The sequence below is a fragment of the Corylus avellana genome, chromosome ca3, assembly GCF_901000735.1.
Source record: "Corylus avellana chromosome ca3, CavTom2PMs-1.0".
NCBI lineage: Eukaryota > Viridiplantae > Streptophyta > Magnoliopsida > Fagales > Betulaceae > Corylus > Corylus avellana.
Genome location: NC_081543.1, coordinates 19,116,597 through 19,141,135, shown reverse-complemented (window position 1 = coordinate 19,141,135; position 24,539 = coordinate 19,116,597). Strand labels below are relative to the sequence as shown.

Here is a 24,539-nt window from a genome sequence, read left to right as displayed (position 1 = left end):
CATCTTTTAGGTTGGCCTTTGTGGGCTCCCACCATTTGGATGCTTCATCCACAAGTTTCAAACCCCTTGTAGTTTACCATCTCTGCATTGATACACTTAAGGGATACCATCAACTTCTGTGTTGTTTCAAACCAGTAATCAGCTTCCCTAGGGCCTTTATACCCTGCAAACACCTGTGAGTTGTGCCTAAAGAAGGACTCAGAAGGACACCCTTCTCTTCTCTCACAGCGTTGATCATTGTCCATGATCTCAGCCAAATATCATGCTGTTTCAGCTAAAGAGTGTGCCGTTTCAGGAACACCCGATGGTGGAGGAGGTGGAGGTGGTGGAGGTGGTAACCTTTCACCACAATCCTATACATTCCTCAGCCTCCCATAACGACGCGGGGGCCGTCTCGATGGTATCACTCTGCAAGATTGCGCAGGTCAGTGTAGAAGAAACCACATAGATAACAACATATTGCAAATAAGCACATAAAGTAAATCTACGATACACCCACACAAACAAAACAATCATGATCTCATAAAACTTTCGTCTTATTATATTTTTCTTGATGTTTTTCAGATTCCTATAGCTCTAGTGTTATTCTTAAACTAACATTAGACTCAAATCTATGAACCTAGCTGCTCATGATATAATAGTTGTTATGGTAACAAGTTCCCTAAAGAACTTGATACCATTCACTCTGATACCAATTTCTGTAATGACAGTCTGTTAAGGCTGCGACGGTTATGAAACAACCATTGAATCCAAGGCCCATATAACAACACACACATTTGACCATAAAGTTAACATGTATAGTAAGCCCATGGCCATTATCCCACATGTACCAGTGTACCATGGCATACGATACAATTAATCTTGGCCATATTTTACATGCATGCTTTTACAAATCCCAATGTCATTATCTTGTTAAGTAGCATGTTTTCACAAATGATAGAGTTCATGGTGCAACAAAGTATATATCGTGAGGGTAGTAAATATGCATGTTTTGGTACACAAAATAGTTATACAATGAGGGAAAATAAATGACAAGCATTATGTGAGTTAAAACTCAGCTGGGTCGAACAAATTCTCCGAGTACTCCTCCAAATGATTCGGGTTCTCCAAATCTGTGGAAAGCCTTTTATTTGTCCTAAGTCCAACTAAAACGAACCTAACACTTAGAAACAAGGGCGGCAGAATGTCGGGCCAAGATGACATTCCTTGGAACGTCTCTGGGCAAGTGCCCGTCCCCTAGTGGCAAACCCTCAGCCAGTGAGGTTCAGGTGGAACCTCATTTGGTCCAACGTGCTCCCGAGCCTTTCTCGACGAATCCTTAAGCTACATAAATGGTTTCTAACATCTCCTAACCGTAACAACGTCTCTAATTAACAAGATTAAGTGTAAATGGAAAGGAATACTTAAAATGAGATTAAAACCTAAAGCTCTTAGATATTAACAACTAAGCTATTGCAAATCAAGAAGCTAGCATAACAACCTAACAAAACACAAAGAGAGTGCAGTGGTTACTTCAACAAGCAAGCTCTTCAAGAACACCTCATTCTTCTCCAAAAACACTAACAACCTCACACACACTCAAGAATCAAAGCAACAGAGTTTCCCTAAGGCTTCAGAGGCTGAAATGAGGGTTTAAAGGCATAGGGGGTGGGTTTAAATAGAGGAAAAAGCAGAGGGCGCTAAAGAAAATTTTTGAAACGGTGCGAGCACTCCTGTACAGTTTATCCAGGGGTTTTTGAGTTGCAGGTGGGACGCGTGGACAAAAACCAACAGTCATAAAAAATTCAACAAGCGCTCGGTTTTAAGTGCTAAAATATTCATATTTTCAGCCCTTAACTTGCATGTTTTTATCCTTTGGTTTTAATTAATTAGGTCATTTTAATTCCTTTTTGTGTTTTCCATACTTTTGAAGGCTTTTGGAAGAGAATGAAGTAAATGTGGAAGATTTGGGCTCAAAGAGAGAAGATGGGAAAAATGGGAGCCCTTGACACTGCGATCGATCACAATCTACCTACGATCAAGCGCAGTACCAGAGAAGACACAGCACGAAGCAGGCAATCAGCGTTCGAGCATAGAACAGAAGAGGCTCGATCACAGACTTGCGATCAATCGCACCCATGCGCAGGAGACATATCAAGTGGCGGCCAGATTGTCATTCTTTCCATATTAGGGTTTTCCAACTGCCAATTGTAATAGGTTTTGAAACCCTACAAAATTCCTAGGTTTACTAGTTTGTCAAGGACTTCTAAAGCCTATAAATAGACCCTTAAGCCTCTAGAATAGGTATGCTTTATAAGGAGAAGAATTGGAGCTCTTCAAGTTCAAGTCTCGGGTTTATTCTTTTCCTTTCTTTTCTTTTCTTTTATGAAGATGTTTAACATCAACTCTATGTGTAGCTAATTTATTTAGTAGGGCTAGATTGAAGCCCTAGTTATGTTTTGTTAATATTCAATATTGGCGCCTTTGTGATGATCTTGTTATGATGTCAAACATTATTAATACCTAGTTTCATGAATTCCTCATATGTGTGTGCCTGATCAACATGTGCATGTGGTACGAACTAGTTAATTAAATCAATTTGGATGACCAAGTCCTGGGTTAAACATAAGTAACAAAAGATATCCACACTGGATTCTTGGGTTAATCAACATGGGGAACCGGGAGTAGACACCCATGCCCTAGGCCTCATTTGTTTGTCGATTTCCACAGTTTTATGCTTTCTTAAAGAATAACTTAGTAGACACCCATGCTAAATCCTTTAAAAAAGAAAAGAATTAGAGTAGACACCCATGCCTAATTCATTGCTTAGGGAAATCAATAGCTTAAGGAGTAGACACCAATGCCCTTAGGTTGACAAACATTAGATATTCATAACATGATCAAAACATTGGCATATTGATATATTAGCAAAATATAATTAGTGGTGGATATCAAAGCCCTACCTTTTTATCATTATCAACTTAAATCCAATCTTTTGTTTTATTTCACTTTGGAAATTAATTTTAGACAAGATTCAGCAGTCCTCGTGGGAATGACCCCGTATTTGCACACTATACTACTATGTTGACCTCGTGCACTTGCGGGTAAAATATCCAGTTATTTGCCTATTAATTTAGGTGGGTAATTGTGGAACAACTAGTTTTTGGCGCCGTTGTAGGGGACTGCGGCGAATTTTGTTTAAAAATTATTTTCCTTTAGTTGTGTTATTTTAATTTTCAATTTTCAATTTTGTTTTTGTCAAAAAGATTTTCTATTGATTCTTAAATTTTTATGTTTTCTGTGTCAGGTTGCGAACTAGCATTCTGTGATTGCGATCGAATGTCAGCCAAGTGCGATCGAACGCACCAACCTGCGATCGTGCGCAGTTCTAGGGAGCATCCGGACCAGCAGCACTGAAGCTGCCTGACTGAAAAAGCAATTCAATTGATGCAAGGTCATCGATCTCAAGACTCAACCGTCATTCCACTCAATCCTGAAATTGAGCAGACAATTTGACAATGACCTAGAGACAAAGAAGAAGAGGAAGAAATTAAGATGGAAGATTTGCAAGAGAATCCAATTGGGCCAAGACCATTAAAGGCAAATCCACCACCGGTGCGGAGACCGATGAAGCAGGCATTCGTTCCAGCAAACCTCCAGCAACCCTCATGCATAGCATATCAACCGGAGGTGGAAGCTAGCTATTATATTTCTCCTCAAATCCTTAATGCATTGACTCACTTCAGAGGCACAGCTACCGAGGATCCCAACGTGCATTTTAAAGAATTCTTTGATTTATGCAAGTTGCAGCATGTCCAAGGCCTAACTCCAGAGAGACTCGGATTAGTTATCTTTCCTTTCTCTTTGAAAGATAATGCTAAACTGTGGTATAATTCTTTGCCTGCAGATTCTATCCATACTTGGGAAGAATTAGCCACCAAGTTTCTGAAGGTTTAGATGATACTAACAAGGGTATTGTGGATATAGCTTGTGGAGGTGTGCTGATGGAAAAGAGCAGCGAGGAAGCCATAAGGATCTTTGAGATGTTGAGTGAACACACCTAACAATTCGCATCCAAAACGAGGCAAGGTGTAAGGAGCAAAGGCAGGAATGAAGAAAATAGCGGAGTGCAAAATTAGATGGCTACCATGCAGAAGGCATTCCTTATGCTTGTAAACTCCATGACTACTCAGAACATCTCTCCCAATCAGCCAACCACCCAATTCCAGGTATGTGCCATATGTTCTCAAGTAGGTCATACTACTGAAACTTGCCCTTTATATTCATCTGCAGATCAGGAGCAAGCACACTCTGTGAGCCAAAACAATTACCTCTACAAAAGGTAGGGCTTTGATATCCACCACTAGTTCATGTCGTATCCAATTGTGAGATTTACTTACTAAGTCGTTAGACTTACGCGGTTATTAAATCATGTAGGAAACTTATTTCTAAGAAGAGAAGAGTGGCAAGGTTGCCACTACGAACTTTGCTTAAGGTTAAGATCTTCACATTATTATCAGGTTTAATTAACTCATTGTTTCTACTAGTTGCTATTTGTCTGTGGTTTGAGGTTAATATATATTTCCTTTATGGTTATTAAAATTCTCAGATTTATTTCACCTTCCTATGCATTGATTCTGATGATGCTTGGAGGGGTGGTTTCTAATTTAGCTACCAGTTAGATAAACTGAGGTAATTGCCAATAAACCTTTCAGGCTGGTCTGGTCGATGCCAAATTTGAGGGCGTTAACCCCGCCTACTCTCATGATTAGGCCTTTTAAACAACTCATGCCCAAATCATTTAGCTAAGCTTAGCCCACTGAATTGCTTACCAAACACGCTTTTTAAATGAAGGTTTTACATTTAGGCTCTGTTTACTTCAACGTAAAATGGTTTCCTTCGTAAAATATTTTCAGGAAACCATTTTCCCTGTAAATATTTTCCGTTGAAAACATTTTACGGAGTTTTACCTTGCACACGGAAAATAATTTTTTTTAATATCTTTTTTTTATATTTTTTTTTTCCAATAAGGTCCCCACAGGGACTTGCTTGGGACCCTGCCAGAACTTAACCGGGATCTCGCCGAGACCTACACAGGACTTGACCGGGACCCGCCCGGGACTTGCAGGAACCCGGCCAGGACTTAACCGGGACCTGACCGAGACTTGCTCGGGACCTGCCCGGGACTTGACCGAGACCCCCCCGGGACCCAGCCGGGACTTGACCGGAACCCGCCCGGGACCCGCCAGGACTTGATCGAGACCTGCCCAGGACTTGCTCGGGACCTCACCAGGACCTGCCCGGGACTTGACTGGGACCCCGACAAGACTTGACCGAGACCTAGCCGGGCAAGTTCCAGGCAGGTATTGGGCAGGTCTGGTCAAGTCTCAGGCTTTTTTTTTTTAATTTCCATCCAATTTAACGGGAAATTAGTAACGGAAGGTTTAAATTGAAAATTTTTGAAACATTGAGGAGCTACATTGCCAATTTTTAAAACTTTGAGGTTCAAATTGAAAAACTCCTGAAACTTCATGAGGGTGAAGTGAATTTTCCCCAAGTAATTAACTTCTTTTGCATTAATTCTATTTTCTAACATTTTCTCAAAGAAAAGGCATATTTAGTCTATTAGAAGTATTAGAATAGAGTTCGGAAAAAAATATATATATTAGTAGGGAAAAATCCACTTTACCCCCCTGAAGTTTAAGGAGTTTTTTAATTTGAACTCCAAAGTTTAAAAATTGGCAATGTACCCCTCTAATGTTTCAAAAATTTTCAATTTAAACCTTATGTTACTAATTTCCGTCAAATTGAACGAAAATCTATGAAATTACGAAATTACCCTCAAGCTTTTTTTTTAAATTTCCATCCAATTTAACAAAAATTAGTAACGAAATATTTAAATTGAAAAATTTTGAAACATTAGAGAGGTACATTGCCAATTTTTAAACTTTGGGGTTCAAATTGAAAAATTCCTGAAATTTCAGAGGGGTAAAGTGAATTTTCCTCATATTAGTAAGTTCATAAAAACTTCTACGAAACCTACTTGCTATATTATTAGTAAGTTTTGCCTCTTGTGTAAGTTACATATGTTGCAGTATATTCGTGGATGCTGTTAATACAACATAAATAAATAAAATAAAATGATGGGATTTGAGGTTTAACATCATAATTCCCTCCAAATCTTGGAATATCATTGAATTACTAATAAAAATAAGAGAAAAATCTACTCTACCACCCTGAAGTTTCAGGAATTTTTCAATTTGAACCCCAAAGTTTAAAAATTGGTAATGTACCCCCTAATGTTTCAAAAATTTTCAATTTAAACCTTCTGTTATTAATTTTCGTCAAATTAGACGGAAATCTATGAAATTACGTAATTACCCTCAGGCTTTTTTTTTTTAATTTCTGTCCAATTTAACGGAAATTAGTAACAAAAGATTTAAATTGAAAATTTTTGAAACATTAGTGGGGGTTCATTACCAATTTTTAAACTTTGGGGTTCAAATTGAAAAACCCCTAAAACTTCGGAGGGTAAAGTGGATTTTCCTCTAAAAATAAATAAATCTCTCCAAATCTAGAAGCTTATTAACTGATCATAGTTATCTATACCAAAAAAAATTGCCAAAAAAACTCACCAGCCTTAAATATTAAGCCAAAACAAATATTTTATCCGAGTATCCTAGACAAAACATACCAGGAGTATAAGATATTCTTACCTATTTTACAAAGCCCTAAGTACTCATGCTTCTTCTTGTTTGGGAACCTGGGATACAAAGTGGGGGAGGGGGATGAAGATCCTGGCAATATATAGGGTTTAAGCAATATACCCAAGTACCTTCCAATAGAGTTACCACAAGTGCATTCAAGCCATTTTCAATAACTGAACAGTAAGCACCAATAAAGAGCCTCACTTGTATTCCATCAAGGACCTTAAGATGATGTGCAAACATTATCATCGTATGAGAATTGCAGTGTACATCCAAATCTTCTGTATCATCTGACTGTGCAACAAGTGGATGAATGGAAAGCCATTCACAAAAATCGGAGAGCTTTGCAGTACCAAGTTCTTGGTAGGAGAGCTTCCCCGGTCTGCAACAATCACCACTATCTGAAAGCATAGGGAGATAAGCAAATGTGCATAAAAGCAGGCTAGATGCTTGAATTGTAAACTCAAAAATGGCTTCTTCACCCAATAATCAAGCAGCACTCCATAGATAACTTATTATCAAGTTAAACATGGTTAAGATTAAACTTAACCCACGTGAGACACAAGGATCATAACAAGCTCCGTGAAGGAACCACTTTTATTTTGAATTTTGTTGGTGTTCATATTCGAAAGGGACCAAATAGATGCTTAGAAACTGTTTGGAAGAAATCATCTAATGAGAAAGCACTAATGCCTTCGTCTGCAATCATAGCAGCAAAACTTTTCATGAATATTAGAAACCTGTTTTTATAAAAGAATTTACGAACTGGCTTTTTTTCTCTGCAGATTAATGATCACGTTGAACAATTTCATGAAACATAATTATACAGCAACTGAATGAAGTTTTACAAAATATTTTTTCCCCACTAGAGCCCTGCCAAATTGTAAATACACCTAACCCAGATTATATAAAGCGAGCTACTGGGTGAAATGATGATACAATCATTGTAAACAGCTAATAAGCTTGGAAGCTGCAGCCATGCCACTAACTATGGCACCTTCAATATTTGGACTAACACAGAAATCTCCAGCGATGGCCAGCCTCTTGTTCTTCTCCCAAAGGCACTTCTCCTCTCCGGCTATGCTTGTAACAGGAAATGCACTCCCCCTAAAACAACATTCGAAGTATCAAATAGATATTCAGCAATATAGAGTCGCTACATGCATTAAAAAGGTCTTTACTTTCACAACATGATGCTGCATAATCCTATGATGGCGAGTATGAAAACTATATCTTATGTTAGAATAATATGATGTGTATTTATTCTAGGAAGGGTGTGATGTGTCCATATCCTAGAAACATGATGAGCTGTCCTTGCGTGAGTTGTTCTTGCGTGAGCTGTCCTATCCAGAATATTGTACAAACACTTTTATAAATAGAAATGAATGTCAAATAGAGGGCAATGATTATGGAGCCCATTGTATGTGGCCACAGATAAGTTGGAGATAACTGTCTAGTAAACCATCCAAAAACTATGAGATTCAAATTCATATACTCCCCATGCAAAGAAATAATCGTTATGATTCTGAAACAGCAGCTGCATTGAATCCAGAAACACGTCTCATCAATGCAAGTGAAAAATGCAGCTAAACATTATGTCTTACTTTGAAAAAATCAGTAATGCTAGACAACATGCAACTCTTTCCTTCTTTATCTCTGTTGAATCAAGGAAAATTATTTGATAGCCTGAACCCTATCCTCGCATGATTGCATCTAAAATATTTTTAAAACAAATAACAGCCCCCACCCCACCCCACCCCACACCCATAAACTCCTTTCATAAAAATCTTGCTCAATACTCATACTAAAATTGGCCTTCATGCACTAGTTTCTGCCAGAAAGAGCAAATGAAAAAAGAAAAACATCAGAGAGCCAACCTATGGTGTTGCCACATTCTCATTTGCATTTAAGTTCTTAATACTGTCTGTGGAAGAGGAAGACAAGACAGGCAGCTTTCAGTTGATGGGCAACTTTACCTCACATACAGGTTCACTTTATTCAATATCACCTGAAGATACCGTCCATAGTAGAAAGAAGAGATTCATGGAAGAGAAGGGTTGTCAAAAACTATAACTACTCCAGCAGATTTCTTTTTTGAGAAATAGTCATGAAAATGGAATGCAATTTGAACATTCATGGCAGAACTGCGTTTCTCGTTTGTTTGTTAAATAGTCCACTATTTAAGCTACCCCATGCCCAAATCCTCTTCTTCTTTTTATAACAAGTTCATGTATTCACCTTGTCGAGTAAACCTCAGACCCTATAAAGCGTCCCCTCCACACAAATCAGATAATACTCCAGCTTCGCCGGCAGGCTGGCCCCAAGAAATTGCTTGTACCCAAGGGGATTTGATGCCCAAATCCTTACCAAAAGAGTTCTTCTATCAGCAAAGTGGACATCCAATGCCAAGACAAAAGACCAGAGCATGAGCACCATGAGATAAATGAAAATATAGCATAAGTTCTGGCAGCCAGTAAGCCAAGAGACAAGTATGGCACCCTGACTGTTTCATCCACATACTATAAGAGAAATTCTTACAATAAAGTAAGACCTCTAGTTTCAAGAGAAATTCTAAACTATATGCCACCCTCTTCACGTTGTAGTCAGATTCAGGATTTTTGAGATGATATGGACTTTAACAACCACGCTTCAAATTGTTTTAATTAGCTTCAGAAACAAATGAAGGCTTGGGAATGTCCAAAGCGAAAATAAATTGTAAGAGAGTGAGAAGTTCTTTCTCTAATGATATCCTTTGGACAATTTTGCAATCAATAACTCCATAATCATTTCCATCCACATATTTAGAAGTCTCTCATCCATCCATGGATTTCATTAATATTAACAAATCTACACATTTTATACCTTCTATATAGGAGCAACTTCAACTCTACCCTGAAATTCAAATCCCTCCAGCCAAAGTCTCCAACCCAAATGCAACCCCATAGAATTCTGAAAGATATTAAATGCCATAACCAAGTTGCAGGCTGGCAAATATTTTGCAGTGTACTTTGTAAGGCTTGGATCCCCAATATCCCGTAGAATCAACTAGAATTTAAGAAAAGGAAAAGATTCTACATCTGGAGAAAGATGAATACACCATATAATTAGGACTTACCTGTGCAATCACAATTAAGCTAGGCCAGGGGTGGACAGGCTTCCTTTTTTTCTGTTCAGCATGAAAAAAAAGTGGTTTCGAAATTGATCCTAGACTAAGAGCATCTCCAGCACTTTCAAAATGACTATATAGTTATATTTAGCATTTTTCCTTCTCCAGCAGACCTTTCAAAATGAATATTTTCAACCATTTTGTTATAGTAGTCTACTGTAGCACATTCTAAACATTTTTTTATTATTTTCTCTGATCTTTCTCTCTCCTCTCTCCTCCATCTCTCTCTCCCCCTCTCATCCCTCTCACCCTTCACTAAACCAAGCCATCTCTTGAAGCCTTTGCTCCATTGCCCACCCACCACACCCACTGTAGCCACAGTAGCAACATCTCCACTCTATCACCCCACCATCTCTCTAAGCCAACAAGCCGTCCATTGCCCACCCACTGCCACCGAGGCACTAGCACCTCCACCACCAAACCGACTCTGCCGCTGCTCCTTCTCCATCTCCACCACCAAACTAGCTTGTCTACACCAACATTTACTGTAGAAAAATACACAAAATCCACATACCCAATTCAATTCCTTCACTCAAAACATACACTCAAAACCAAAACCAAAACCAAAACCAAAGAGAAAGTCAATCAAACAAAAAGAAATGCATAAGAAGAAATCAACAGACCCGATCGAAGAGAAAAAAATGCATCAAACCAAATCCCAATCAAGACAGGAAGACCCAATTGACCCACCATCCCCTTTATCTTGCTCTTCTCCAATGCCAGACAAGAGAACCCTTTTGACCCAAACCCACTTCCTCTGTTCAGATAGAAGGCCGTGAGTCAGTGAGAGTGAGAGAGAGAGAGAAAAGGCCAAGCTATGAATTTGGTTTCAAGCTCTGGTTCTGTTCCAGAGAGAGAATATGGGTGCCTCCGTGAATGAGAGTGTGAGAGAGAAAGGGGAAAAAATAAAATTAAAAAATATTATTTAAAGAGAATAATTTGTTAACTGCTGGAGCAAATGAGTAGCTAAAATAAAAGAGAGTAGCTAAACTAACTTTATTGCTGGAGATGCTCTCATTTTATAACACTGCTCTAAGCCCCCACAACGATATTAAAGTGAATGTGCTGACATTAAAACTTTTAGTACTATGATTAATATTGATACTTGTATTTGTGATCTGACAATTAACAGTAAACCTTAGAACTTTAAACTATGTACTGACCATCTATGAGCCTTCTTAAAAAAGGGCAGAGGAATATTGAGTCCAGTGCTCTGAAATTCATGGAAAAGTTCTTCAGCCACTCTAGTCAGTGTCGCTTCTGAGGGCTTTAGAAGTCCAGTTTGAGCAATAATGCTATTTGCATACTCCGTTGTTGAATGCAAAACCCACAGTTCACTGTGCAGATTAAGCACAAGATGGTAAAAAATAGTCAACAATGGAAACATACCTTAAAACTTGATCATTTCTTTCTATGAATGTGTTAAGGCAGCATACAAGCATATACCTACTGGCAGATTGCCCTGGCTTGCTACTGTCACAATAAGCCTAGCTTAAAACATCAGAGTTTATTATTTTGAAGCCTTTTATAGGAATCTGAACCATAAAACAACAAAACAAAACAAAACTCTGTAAGGCACCGTGGCCACCAAAAAAAGGTCTTTAAAGAGAATCAACATTGTAAGAAGTCATCAGGTGAAAACCCAATTATCCAAAAGAGAAAGGGAAAAGAAGCATAATTGCATATAACAAATCAGTCATGTAAATTTTGATGAATCAGCACAGTTTGCAGAGAATACATAACTTAGAGATGCATAATTAATATCTTACTGAAGAAAGAGGCTCTCCAAATGCTAGCATGAAAGCAAAACACGGGCTAACAGGAATATCTTGCAACTTCACTGCGAACTCTGGAACCAAATTCAGATATGCATAACTAGTTAGGATGAAGTAAGCTTTACCAACAATCACAACACCAAAACCGACAATAATAGTGGAAACTAGAAAAAGAAATAAACTTGATAGGCTTATAATCTTTCTTTTCTGCTCATTGCATAATATGTAGTTTAAAAAACCAAAGTTGCAAAGTCTCCTAGACAAAACCATTCCAAGAGTTTGTCTTCCAAATGAAACCATTTGTCACAAATGACTGATAATGTAGAACGCAACACAAAGTTTACCTGCATTATCTAGAGTGACCTCAAAGTTTTCTAACCCTTCTACAATAGCATAACCTAGCTTATATACTACAGTTTTATTCAGGCCAGGATCACATATTCTGATAATTTTGTATGGCAGGAACTTGCACTAAAAGTGCTAACTGTTTTGAGCCCAGTCCAGATGCTTACATGCCCAAAAGCTTGGTTGATTACTTCACCCATTGAAATATCTAAATGAGTTCTAATACTAGATGTAGGGAACTTAACGGCTCAAGTTCTCATGAACTTTAGGTTTCAAATAAACTTTTTGGGCCAAAAATATTTTTTTTTCAACTGCTCATACGTGCACATACACATGAAGCCTGCTTCCTGTTGTCTTGTACCACATAACAGGGTTTAAAAGTGAACAATTTCAGCATCTTGCTTAAGCGGCAGAATAGAGAAGAAAATAAAAGAAAAGATAAAGAGTAAAGAGAGGGATACAAAACAGAACAAAATGATAAAAGCTAAAAACTTGACAAGAGATTACACTGAGATGAGAAGAGAGAATAACTGCAAGACACATAATAGCCACCAGCTAGAGACCTTCTAGAATGGAATTGGAAAACTTTTTAAGAAATTACAGTGAGGTGGCTATGGAGAGAGATGGCATGATTGGATAGAACATTGCATAACTACAACGCAGTTTTCCATTCTCATTAATTGATCTCCGTATGGTTTCTTTAGTAGCTCGAGTGAATTAAGACAGGGATCTGTTGGGAGCTTTCCATATGGCCAAGCATACATGGGACAATGTCATTGAGAAGATCAAACGTCGGTTGGCTAGTTGGAAAATGTTGTATCTAAGGGTGGTAGGCTTACCCTTATAAAGAGCACCATTTCCAATTTACCTATGTACTTCATGTCTCTTTTTCCTCTCCCTAAGCGTGTCGCAAATCTTCAACTTGATTTCTTATGGGGTGGGCTAGGCGAAGAGTTTAAATATCACTGGGTGAGATGATCTACCGTTTGTACGCCGATCTCTGAGGGAGGGTTGGGGATTAGAAACTTATTGAAGTTCAATCATGCTCTCTTAGGCAAATGGCTTTGGAACTATAATCTTGATAAAGAGGCTTGGTGGAGAGTGGTGGTAGAGGATAAATATGGAAGTTCTCAAGGAGGGTGGTGCTCTAGGGATAAGGTGGGGTTATGAAAGAATATTATGAGTTGGAGAAAGTTTTCAAGTCATACTAGATTTGAGGGGAGATATGGGTCTAAGGTTATATTCTAGCATGATATATGGTGTGGGGACTTGGTCCTTACGGAAGCCTTTATGAGTTTATTTGGTATTGCGTCCTGCGTGCGTAAACAATGCTTTTGTTGTGGATTACATGGAAATTCATGGAGGTTCTATTAAGTAAAACATGAACTTTGCTAGAAAGGCTCATGATTAAGAGGTGGATGTCTTTGCCTCTTTTTTAGGTGTTGTATTTAGAGAGAGTGGACGGGAAAACGAGGACAAGCTGTGGTGGGTCCCTTCCAAAAGAGGATTATTTGGTATTAAATCCTTTTACCATGTCATGCGTTGTAATGATAGTTTTTGCTTCCCCTAGAAGAATGTTTGGCGAACTAAGGCTCCATGGAGGGTAGCCTTTTTTGCTTGGTTAGTGGCCCTAAGAAAGATCATTACCATGGACAATCTTCAAAAGCAACGCATCATTGTGGTAGCTAGGTATTTGTATGTGTAAAAGGAATTGGGAGTCTATGGATTATATTCTTCTTCATTGTGAGGTTGCTTGTGCTATGTGGAATGTTTTCTTCAATTAGTTTGGATTGTCTTAGGTTATACCCAAACAATAGTCGATTTGTATGCTTGTTGGTAGAATGCTAGCAACACTGAGAGAGCTGCTATGTGAAAGATAGTACCTTCGTGTCTGTGCTGTCTTTGAAAGGAAAGAAATGATTGAAGGTTTTGTTGGAACTGGTATCCTAAACTCCACTTGCTTTAATGATATTTTGGTTGTAATAAAATAAAATTCTTTATTCCCTAATTTATTAATGACATTGGGTATATATACTATTGTTTAAATGTATACATCTAATTGCATAGTATTCAATCATGTACATGCAACGTCCCTAAGTTACATTGTATATGACTTTGAAGTGAGTAATGAGATTATCACACAGAAAATCTTAGTTATAGATCCTTGTAGCTTATAAATCATTGTTCATGGTCATAAATGAAACAGAGCATTCCATCTAGACTATAACACATCAACCTGAGATGATCTATTTTGATCATGTGAAGCAAGGGGCTTCAAGTTGATATGTTGGTGTAGGAGCATAGAGCTGCAATGCACCAAATTGGCCATGTGAGTCACCATTATTTGACACTGTCATAAGAATGATGTACGTGCATGACTGTTTATTAGTCATAATAGTTACTCTAAATCCTAAGAAGATCGAGAACCCAGATGTAAACTTTAGGTCACTTTGATGCAACAAGAAGTGAGACATTTACTACGGTCAAAATCTCAGTATATTGGATGATCACATGTAGCATTGTGAAAACACCTTCTTCAAGAAAGAATCCAAGTCCTTTACATAGAACAAATGAGTAATTCTAAAAGTCACTTTTGTGTCCATCTTGTGTCACTCTAAGAATGAAGTAACTTTTAAAATCATTGTTTGATCAAAATTCAATAATGATCAATCACAAAGGTAATGGTAATTTTAGAAGCCACATCATTCTTGGAGTGACACAAGAAGAACACGAGTAACTTCTAGCATTACTCAGATTAAAGTAATAAGGAATATTTCATTTGATGTAAATTTAATGAGAATGATTATTCTGAATCTCGTGTATAGGTGCTTCAATATGAGATATGAAATTTTTATGTACATAGTGAGATGAGATTTCACAGAGTACAAAGCATAAAGGATAAGAGGCAATGAATTAAAGTGAGAATTTATTGACTTTGATTCGACTACGGAATATTCCATGGAGGAGTAATATGTATTAAATAAGTACGTTGCATGGATTAATTGATTAAATTCAAAAATAAAAATTAGAATGCAGTACAATTGTTTGGTGGAATTAATTGTAATTAATAGTGATAAGCGCCGAATGTTGCACATTCAAGCCCCTAAATTTACATATGTTAAATCCTTAGCATTGTTATTTGTTTGATTTTGTTTTGTTTTTATCTTTCAGGTCTTATTTGACAAACCATTGGAAATTGGGGTTAAAAGATCCAAAAGTTGAGCATTCTGGAACTAGGATCGAGCGCAGTATTCATGGGATCGAGCGCACTGCGCTCGAGCGTCTGCGATCAAGGGTCGAGCGCATTCCTGTGCTCGCGTGCACACCATCCAGGCTCGAGCGCACTACGCTCGAGCGCACCAAGTCTTGGATCGAGCGCACTCGAGTGTACAGTGCACGGCAAGAACTCCTCTCCAGCATGGACTTGGATTTCTATCTCCCAATTGGACTGGGAGACTGCTCTCCGGTTTTCTCAGGGTTTTTAGGGTTCTCCTAATCCCTATAAATAGGGCTCTAAACATTGTAAACAGACACACCGCTTTCTAGAGTAAAAATTCAGTAAATTGTCTTTGGAGCTTAGAAGATCATGAGCGGCTAAACCCCTTTGTGGGGTGTTGATGTAACCCTATCCAAGCACAATGGTTTGATTGTATTTAATTTCTAGATTTTCAATTTATGCATGTTAATTGTATAACTATGAGGATTGCTATAATTGATTTTTGTTCTTCATATTAAATGCAATTGTTCTTAAATTCCTAAATCAATATTTGTGAAATTCTTCTCTTGTCTTAGAATGTATTTTACTTTTATTGATCTCAAATCATTCTTGTTTTCTGTGATTATGAGAATGATGGTTATACAATGGGTGTAATTGACATATGATCAATAGGATTTGATAGGCCATGCCTAGGGAAGACGGATTGTACTACACCCTAGTTTATTGTAATTTAGGTAGACAATCCGTGCCAACCGAAGATGGGTTACACTTATTCATTGATTATATGTATCCTGATAAAGAATTTGATAATTTATACCTAGGGAAGACGGGTCGTACCGCATCTTAGTGGTTAGGTGGACGATCCGTGCCAACCGGAGATAGATTATGCTTATTCTTTAATAAGGTAGTTTCTTGTTTATCTATATTTATAACATGCATAGAATGAATTTCTGGGATTACTTATGATTAACCATTGTTATGCGGATAGAGGTGAAGTCAATACCCTACTTTCTCTCTTTCATATATTTACTTCCTTTATTTCCGTTTATTTTATGCACTTTAAATTCTCACAACCAATTCACTCTCTTTTAATTAAGTTAATTTTGATCTTTTAATTTTGATAATTAAATCCCTGCAGTCCTTGAGGTTCGACACCCTCAATATAGCCCTATCCTACGGGATTCGTTCTATTGCGAGTGGTAATTTTATTGTTGATATTTTTGGTCACAAAAGTACCACATCAATTTTTGGCACCGTTGCCGGGGACTGCTTAACGGTTTCATTATCTAAATTTAGAGATTAATTTTAGCTTAATAAATTATTTTCCTGTTTTAAGTTGCTAAATTTTAATTCTGTTTCGTGTTGATTTTATTTTTTCTCAGAAACTGCAAACAGGTCCGTAAGCTGCCTTCTCTGTGACTGCGATCGAGCACAGTCTGTGTGCGATCGAGCGCACAGCCGCACTTCAGCAGGATTCCAGCTAGCAGCGCTCGAGCCCTCCACTCCTGCGCTCGCACCCATCTGCGGCAATACGCTCGAGCGCACCCTACCGTGCGATCGAGCGCACTTGCGGCATCCTACATCCAGACCCTAAGTGCACACCAAGGCCGTTTGTGAGCTTGTTTGTTGTCTGTTTTAGCTTAATTTTTCTGCTTTCTTCTAAATTTCTATTTAGTTTATGTTAGGTCGTCGTTCTTTATCTTTTCCATTAATTTCTTGCGACCTTGAAATTGAACGCACTCTTAGACAAATTAGATCCCAAAAGAACTCTAATTTGCTAGAGGAACGTTCCACTAAGACTATGGGGGACGGTAACCACGTAGCATTGCAAGATCACTATCTTCCTACCACTTACACTACTCCCACATGTCTCTGGTTGCCGGAAATTACGGCAACCCATTATGAAATTAAGCCTAGCACTATATGCAGTTTACCTTCCTTTTTAGGGCTTAGCACTGAAAATCCTTATGAATTCCTAGGTGATTTCGAATCAATCAACGAGACCACTAAAATGAATGGATTCACTAAGGATGCCCTAAGGATGCGTCCTTTTCCTTTCTCCCTCAAGGAAAAAGCCAAACATTGGTTCTAGTCCTTAACACCCAATTCTATCACTTCTTGGGCGCAATTGCAACAAGAATTTCTTAAGAAGTACTTTCCCATAGGCATGACCAATGATACTAGGAGAGCCATCACTACATTCTCCCAGTACAAGGGAGAGGATTTCCATGAGACTTGGGATAGGTTGCAGACCTTGCTTAGATCATGTCCACACCACGCTGTCCCAAAATGGCAGCTAGTGCAGTGTTTTTATGATGGCCTGACCGAGTCCAATAGAAAAATGGTAGATGCATCCTGTGGGGGGACATTCATGTTGAAAAGTGAAGATGAAGCATGGTCTATGTTTGAAAACTTAAGTAACAATTCTCTTTAGTAGGTTTCCGCAAGACGAAGGGCACCAGCACCTAAGGCACCCAAGACGGAGAGTTTGTATAAAGCCGGCCATTCTCCAAACATGGCCAACCAAGTAGTCGAGGCTATCACCAAGAAGTTGGAACAAGTTCTGTTGACTACTGGTTTTGCTCCTAATACTGCTCACACACACACTGAAGCATGCTCATTCTGTTCCAGTCCTATGCATCATGTCAATAACTGCCCTGTTACTGGAAATTATACTGACATTTCTAATGAGCAGGTTAATGCAGCTTTCTCCAGACCGGGTAATGATCCGTACTCCAATACCTACAACCCCGGGTGGCGAAATCATCCAAATTTCTCATGAAAGAATTCAAGCAACTCATCCTCAGGGCCACACAATCATTCTCAACCCAACAGGCAGCCCTACCAACCTCAGTCCACTTACCGGCCTCCAGCAGCGCCGGTCGATAGCATGGGAGCACCAGCTACAGTCACTCTGACCATGTCACAGTATGAGTCCTTACATAAAGAATTGCAAGACCTCCGCGCTGAGCTTGCAAACCAGAGAGCGAAAGACAAGCGCCAAGCAGATGAACGATTTGAAGCGCAGCAAGAACTGCTGCGTGCCATTGTAGCTCGGCTGCCACTTGCTCCAGGGGCATTGTCTTCTGCGCCACAGTGACAGGTTTGGTGTTTCTTTTTCCCCTGCATTGTTTTATTGTTATTTTCCACACACTGAGGACATTGTGCACTCTAAGTTGGGGGGTGTGGGCATATAAATGATAGTTCTGAGCATGCAATTGATTTTCCTATTGTGGTTTGAAATTCATTTATGGGCTTAATATGACGAATACATGATCACGTGATTAAGAAATTAAAACTGGGTTACTCTCATTGGCAGCATGAAATATTACTTGTTTCAATTTAATTTTCACAAGCACACTTGCATATAGTCTGTGGGGTATAAAATCTAGAATCAAGAATGTTTGGTTTTAATATTCGGAATGTAGTTGGGCAACTTATTGGGAAAACAACTTTGGCATAAATTAAAATAATAATAATAATAATAATACTAATAATAATAATAAATAAATAAATAAATAAAAATGATCATTTTAAACTTTCCACCAAGTAACCGGACCTCTTGCCTCACTAAGCAGTGAGTATTCGCGTCAAAAAGTGAAAAGTTTGGATTGGTTGGTAGCTTAGCTTTGTAGCCTTTTTGACCCGAGTTAGTAAGTCCTTAGGGGTGTTTTTACACCTAATGCCCTAAAACCATCTGGTTTGGGAGTCATTGGCATAACACTCGATAAATGGGTCAATCAGAAAGCTTAAGGGAGCTAAGTGAAAAAAAAAAAAAAAAGTTGCCTTGGTTGTTTGTCCGATGGGGAGTCTAATGAATTTTGAGTATTGATCCATGCATGATTGAGATTAGTTTTGAAATCCCTTGATTATGTGTTGAGTTCACATACACTAATTGAATTTTGTAATATCTCATAATTGCCATGATTGGAGCTAAGTTGTGATTGCCTGAAATTGTGAAGATAGTGTTTGTTTTATTAAGCCTGCTAATGACTGAAAACCATGATGGTCATGAGATTGCATTCTTAGGAATTACATGGTTAGAAAATGTTTGTGGGTATCATTCCTGGAAAACCCTCACGAGACTTCACTCGTCCTCTAGGGAACTCCTAGGGGTTTAAAAGGCTTGTTGCATATGTTAAATGCAACCGTACGTCCCACGAAAGCTGGATTTATCTTTTTTGTTTTTCAGTTTATTTTCTGTTTTATATTGCTAAGGGACTAGCAATATGTAAGTTGGGGGGTGTGATAAGCGCTGAATGTTGCACATTCAAGCCCCTTAATTTACATATGTTAAATCCTTAGCATTGTTATTTGTTTGATTTTGTTTTGTTTTTATGTTTCAGGTCTTATTTGACAAACCATTGGAAATTGGGGTTAAAAGATCCAAAAGTTGAGCATTTTGGAACTAGGATCGAGCGCACTGCGCTCGAGCGTCAGCGATCAAGGGTCGAGCGCATTCCTGCGCTCGAGCGCACACCATCCAGGCTCTGCGCTCGAGCGCACCAAGTCTTGGATCGAGCGCACTCGAGCGTACAGTGCACGGCAAGAACTCCTCTCCAGCATGGACTTGGATTTCTGTCTCCCAATTGGACTGGGAGACTGCTCTCTGGTTTTCTCAGGGTTTTTAGGGTTTTTAGGGTTTTTAGGGTTCTCCTAATCCCTATAAATAGGGCTCTAAACATTGTAAACAGACACACCGCTTTCTAGAGTAAAAATTCAGTAAATTGTCTTTGGAGCTTAGAAGATCATGAGCGGCTAAACCCATTTGTAGGGTGTTGATGTAACCCTATCCAAGCACAATGGTTTGATTGTATTTAATTTCTAGATTTTCAATTTATGCATGTTAATTGTATAACTATGAGGATTGCTATAATTGATTTTTATTCTTCATATTAAATGCAATTGTTCTTAAATTCCAAAATTAATATTTATGAAATTCTTCTCTTGTCTTAGAAAGTATTTTACTTTTATTGATCTCAAATCATTCTTGTTTTCTGTGATTATGAGAATGATGGTTATACAATGGGTTTAATTGACATATGATCAATAAGATTTGATAGGCCATGCCTAGGGAAGACGGATTGTACTACACCCTAGTTTAGTGTAATTTAGGTAGACAATCCGTGCCAACCAAAGATGGGTTACACTTATTCATTGATTATATGTATCCTGTTAAAGAATTTGATAATTTATACTTAGGGAAGACGGGTCGTACTGCATCTTAGTGGTTAGGTGGACGATCCGTGCCAACCGGAGATAGATTATGCTTATTCTTTAATAAGATAGTTTCTTGTTTATTTATATTTATAACATGCATAGAATGAATTTCTAGGATTACTTATGATTAACCATTGTTGTGCGGATAGAGGTGAAGTCAATACCCTACTTTCTCTCTTTCATATATTTACTTCCTTTATTTCCGTTTATTTTATGCACTTTAAATTCTCACAACCAATTCACTCTCTTTTAATTAAGTTAATTTTGATCTTTTAATTTTGATAATTTAAGCCCTGCAGTCCTTGAGGTTCGACACCCTCAATATAGCCCTATCCTACGGGATTCGTTCTATTGCGAGTGGTAATTTTATTATTGATATTTTTGGTCACAAAAGTACCACATCAAATATAACCGATGACAAGTAATGAGATGACAAATGTTACGAAAATCTGGATAAATACCATTACCTATTATTACAGGTCAAAGGATAGAGATCGAAACAAATAACTCTCACAGTCCAGAATCAAAAAAATAAGAGTTTGGAGCATTTAAAAAACTTGTATCCATAGAACATTTGGCGTAACATAGATAATGAATAAATAGGAGTTAATATCATTCCAATTGCCATTACAAATGTAATTAGTATTTTTGTTATAAAAAAAATTTGTGGCTGATAATTAGTCCCAAAAATACTATTAATTCTACAACAAAACCACTCATCCCCAGTAATTCCTATTGGAGCTAATTGTATTTTTTCTTTTGGATCCCTCTTTGAGCTGATATAATTTGACCAGTTGTTTTTCAGGCCTCATGTATTTATTTATTTAGGTTGGTTTTTATTTTATAAAACTTGGCCCTAGGATTTATATTCATAAAGCTTGTTTTATTTTATAAAAACATGGGCTAGAGAATTAGATTCTCAAGTAGCCATTATTTGGAGATGATTGGGCTAAGGAATTTAATTCCTAGGCATAGTCCAAATAAAATGAGCATTGGACTAAAGGGATAAAATCCAAGCCCATGCATGGGTTAAAATGAGAATGGGCTAACGCAACAGAAAATTATTTCTCCCATGGCTGTGTGGTGCCAAGAGGGCTAAAGCCCCCTTGGCTGAATCCTAGTAATTCTAGGGTTCTAGAACTCTCTCTCTTACCACCTCTTCAAGTAAACCTAAATCTATAGATAGAGGACCCTAGAGAAGCATAAAGGTGTGTGAAAAAATATACAGAGAGAGATAGAAAAATATAGAGGACTAAAACAATATCAAAGTTTATACTCTCACATGCTCATACTTTATATTTCTAGTTTATTCTCAAAGTAATTGAGAATAGTTTGTGATCCTACACTCACGATCATATTCAATCATCAAAGAGAAGATTTGAAGGTTTAAACAAGTCCCAAAGAACAAGTGCTAGCCACGTTCATCATCAACATGCAAGGAGAAAATCAAGGAGATTCATATACCCCAATATGCCTAGGAGAGGCCAAAATTCCATATAAGTAACATGTACTTGTGTATTATTTTTATATTCTAGCCTTGTTATTCTTGAAGCCATGATCACTGGGATTATTTTCCACCGCATATGTTTTTCATATGCATGATCCCATCAGTTTTGAGGACCGTGAGAGGACTTTGGAGGAGATTAAGTCTTTCTTTTTCAACACCCCGTATCTTTGGACAGCTACTTTTGTTTCTCCTTTGATGATTAGTTTTCATGATTTTCCTACTATTTAGGTGGCTTCTCTTGTATATTCCCTATGTACCTAGGGACACCTCACGCTTTTAATGATATCTTAATTACATATTAAAAATAAATAAAAAAATTGTTGTACCTTGGGCCACCATGATGATCTTTCTGACATTAAGTTGGTTTAATTTGTATTGACCTTCAAGATTTTCTTGTTGACCTTACGTTTCCGCATTTAATGTTTTAAACAGTCATTTAGTTGTATTTAATACTTTGGATCTCCTTATGTTCCTTTATGCCTGTAAGGCATTAGTTAACAAACTCCTAAAGAACTGGGGGGGCGGGGTTTGAGCTAAGTTTTTCCAATATGGTGGTCAAGAAAGATTGCAGAAATATATACAAAATGGTCAAAACATCAAAAAGAGCATCACATGGTAGATATTGGTATTGGCACAAGAACATACATTAAAAAGGTCAGCACAAAAGAAGTGGTTAGCAAGTACAAAGAATTCTTATTTCATTTAATCATACTATGTGTGCAATTTTGCTTGCCGTGGCTTATATCAATATTAGGTTCTTTTCCCTTCATATTCAATCAAATTTCTTACAAGAAAAGTCACGAATTGAATGATTACCATAATGTATTTGTTGTGGGATTAAGACTACAATATGTTTCATAGTTCAACATAGGGACAAGATCAGCAATCTTTCACACCAAATCAAATAATTATCTTTTGAGCCCCAGAAATGAGAAGCTTCATCAAAAACCATTTCTAATAGTATAGACCTTGGTCATTAAACAAAAAAAACGAAAAAAAGGAAAGATAGATTTTTACACACAGGAAGGTCAAGCCTAGATGCAAATATAAAGTATTGTACACAACAAAACAATTGAAGGAAAGATATTATACCAAGAGGTGGTGGTCGTCTTGTTACATTTGTAAACCTTGGCGAAACTATGTTTTTGTCCGATGCAACCACCCCCTGAAAGCGACCGAGATTTTGTCCATCCAAACCCACCAAAGACCATAAATTCTCATCCACTAACCACTCCAACCTTCCAACATCCACCCCAAATTTACTATCCACTCCTGCAGAATAGTGAAACAAAAATTAAGCAATTTGTAGGTTCACATTTAATATTGAATGATAGACGTTCCAAAAGAGAAATAGTAGGGCTAATGCATACCAGGCTCGTGGCATAATGCTTTGCATATGGCATTCATGCCTGGCACACCCACATATTTCTTGGTTAATCCTTCCCAAACAATATTGGTGTTAATCAGAGAAATAGTTGAATACGTCAGCTTGAATATCCATAAAAGGGAGGAATTAAATACGATGTCTCTTGAAAGTAGTATCAAATATTCTTCAACAAATTTCAATTTAAATCAGCCAAAAGAAAATCACTTTCATCTTTATTCTATTTTCATTTTCTGAGAAGAAGAGGAAACCATGGAGCACAAATACCCACAAAGCCATACTAGTAGAATTAGTGCCCAAAACAAACTGAAACAAAATTGGTACCATTCAATCAATTACACACATTTTAGGGGAGGCGCCGGAGGGGAGGCAATTAGTTTTGAAGGGTGAAAAACATAGAACAACTCAACTGAACAACGAAAACATACAAGGAATAGGAGTAAGCCTGTTGTATGTCAACAAATTTGTTGGAGATACAATCAAAAGACCCAAAATTCTCTTTCCACTCAGCAACAAGGCCTCTTGATTCCCACTCACGAACCAGACCCAACACCTCAGCATTGCTGACACTGAAATAGAGAGCACCGTGGTCGAACACCAGCTCTTTCCCATCTTCAGCAACTTTTCTGTTTCCAAATTTTCAAAGCATTGCAAAATCAAAATGACCCTTTTATATTAAGAAAGTAGAAGAAAAGAAAGAGAAAGAACCTTCGCTGAGACATGCGGCCACCAGGACCTCTAGCGGACTCGAAAATGGTGACGGACACCCCATTCCTGGCGAGACTTGACTCGCACACTGCTCCTGAAACTGCCCACCATTTATGTCATTGTTATTTATTTATTTATAATTCGAATTTCTCTGAAAAGTGATATGTCATATATATAAATATAAATTAAATATAAGAGTTGGTTTGAACGCTCACTTCCACTACCGACGACGGCTACCTGACTGACGACGCTTTTCATGGTGATTCGTTCCCTTCCCTTTTTCAAGTCAAATGAATATCGAAGAAAATAAAAATACGGAAGCCGTTCACAACAGTGGCTGGCAACTAGTCAAATAGTCAGTGATCTAGCTTGTACGCTGTTAAACAAAATGAAAGGACCAAACTCAAAGTAGCAAACCACATCATCGATTTAGGCTGTGTTTTCACCCCTTTGACACCGTGAGATGCACTCTGCGTACCAATTTGGACCACGCCCATTGATAACAAGTCCATCAGGGAAGGCAAGCACTTT

At 37.9% G+C, this 24,539-nt stretch overlaps 1 protein-coding gene across 1 annotated transcript in view; it reads right to left on the bottom strand.

The window, feature by feature from the left end:
• Positions 1-6,626: 6,626 nt before the first annotated feature.
• Positions 6,627-24,539, bottom strand: part of LOC132174236 (uncharacterized) — a 19,918-nt gene continuing 2,005 nt past the window's right edge. Inside the window, 6 exon segments of the mRNA XM_059585927.1 lie at positions 6,627-6,658; positions 6,815-7,087; positions 7,639-7,793; positions 11,016-11,189; positions 11,299-11,387; positions 11,622-11,719. Coding sequence (XP_059441910.1) covers positions 6,627-6,658; positions 6,815-7,087; positions 7,639-7,793; positions 11,016-11,189; positions 11,299-11,387; positions 11,622-11,719 — 821 coding nt within the window.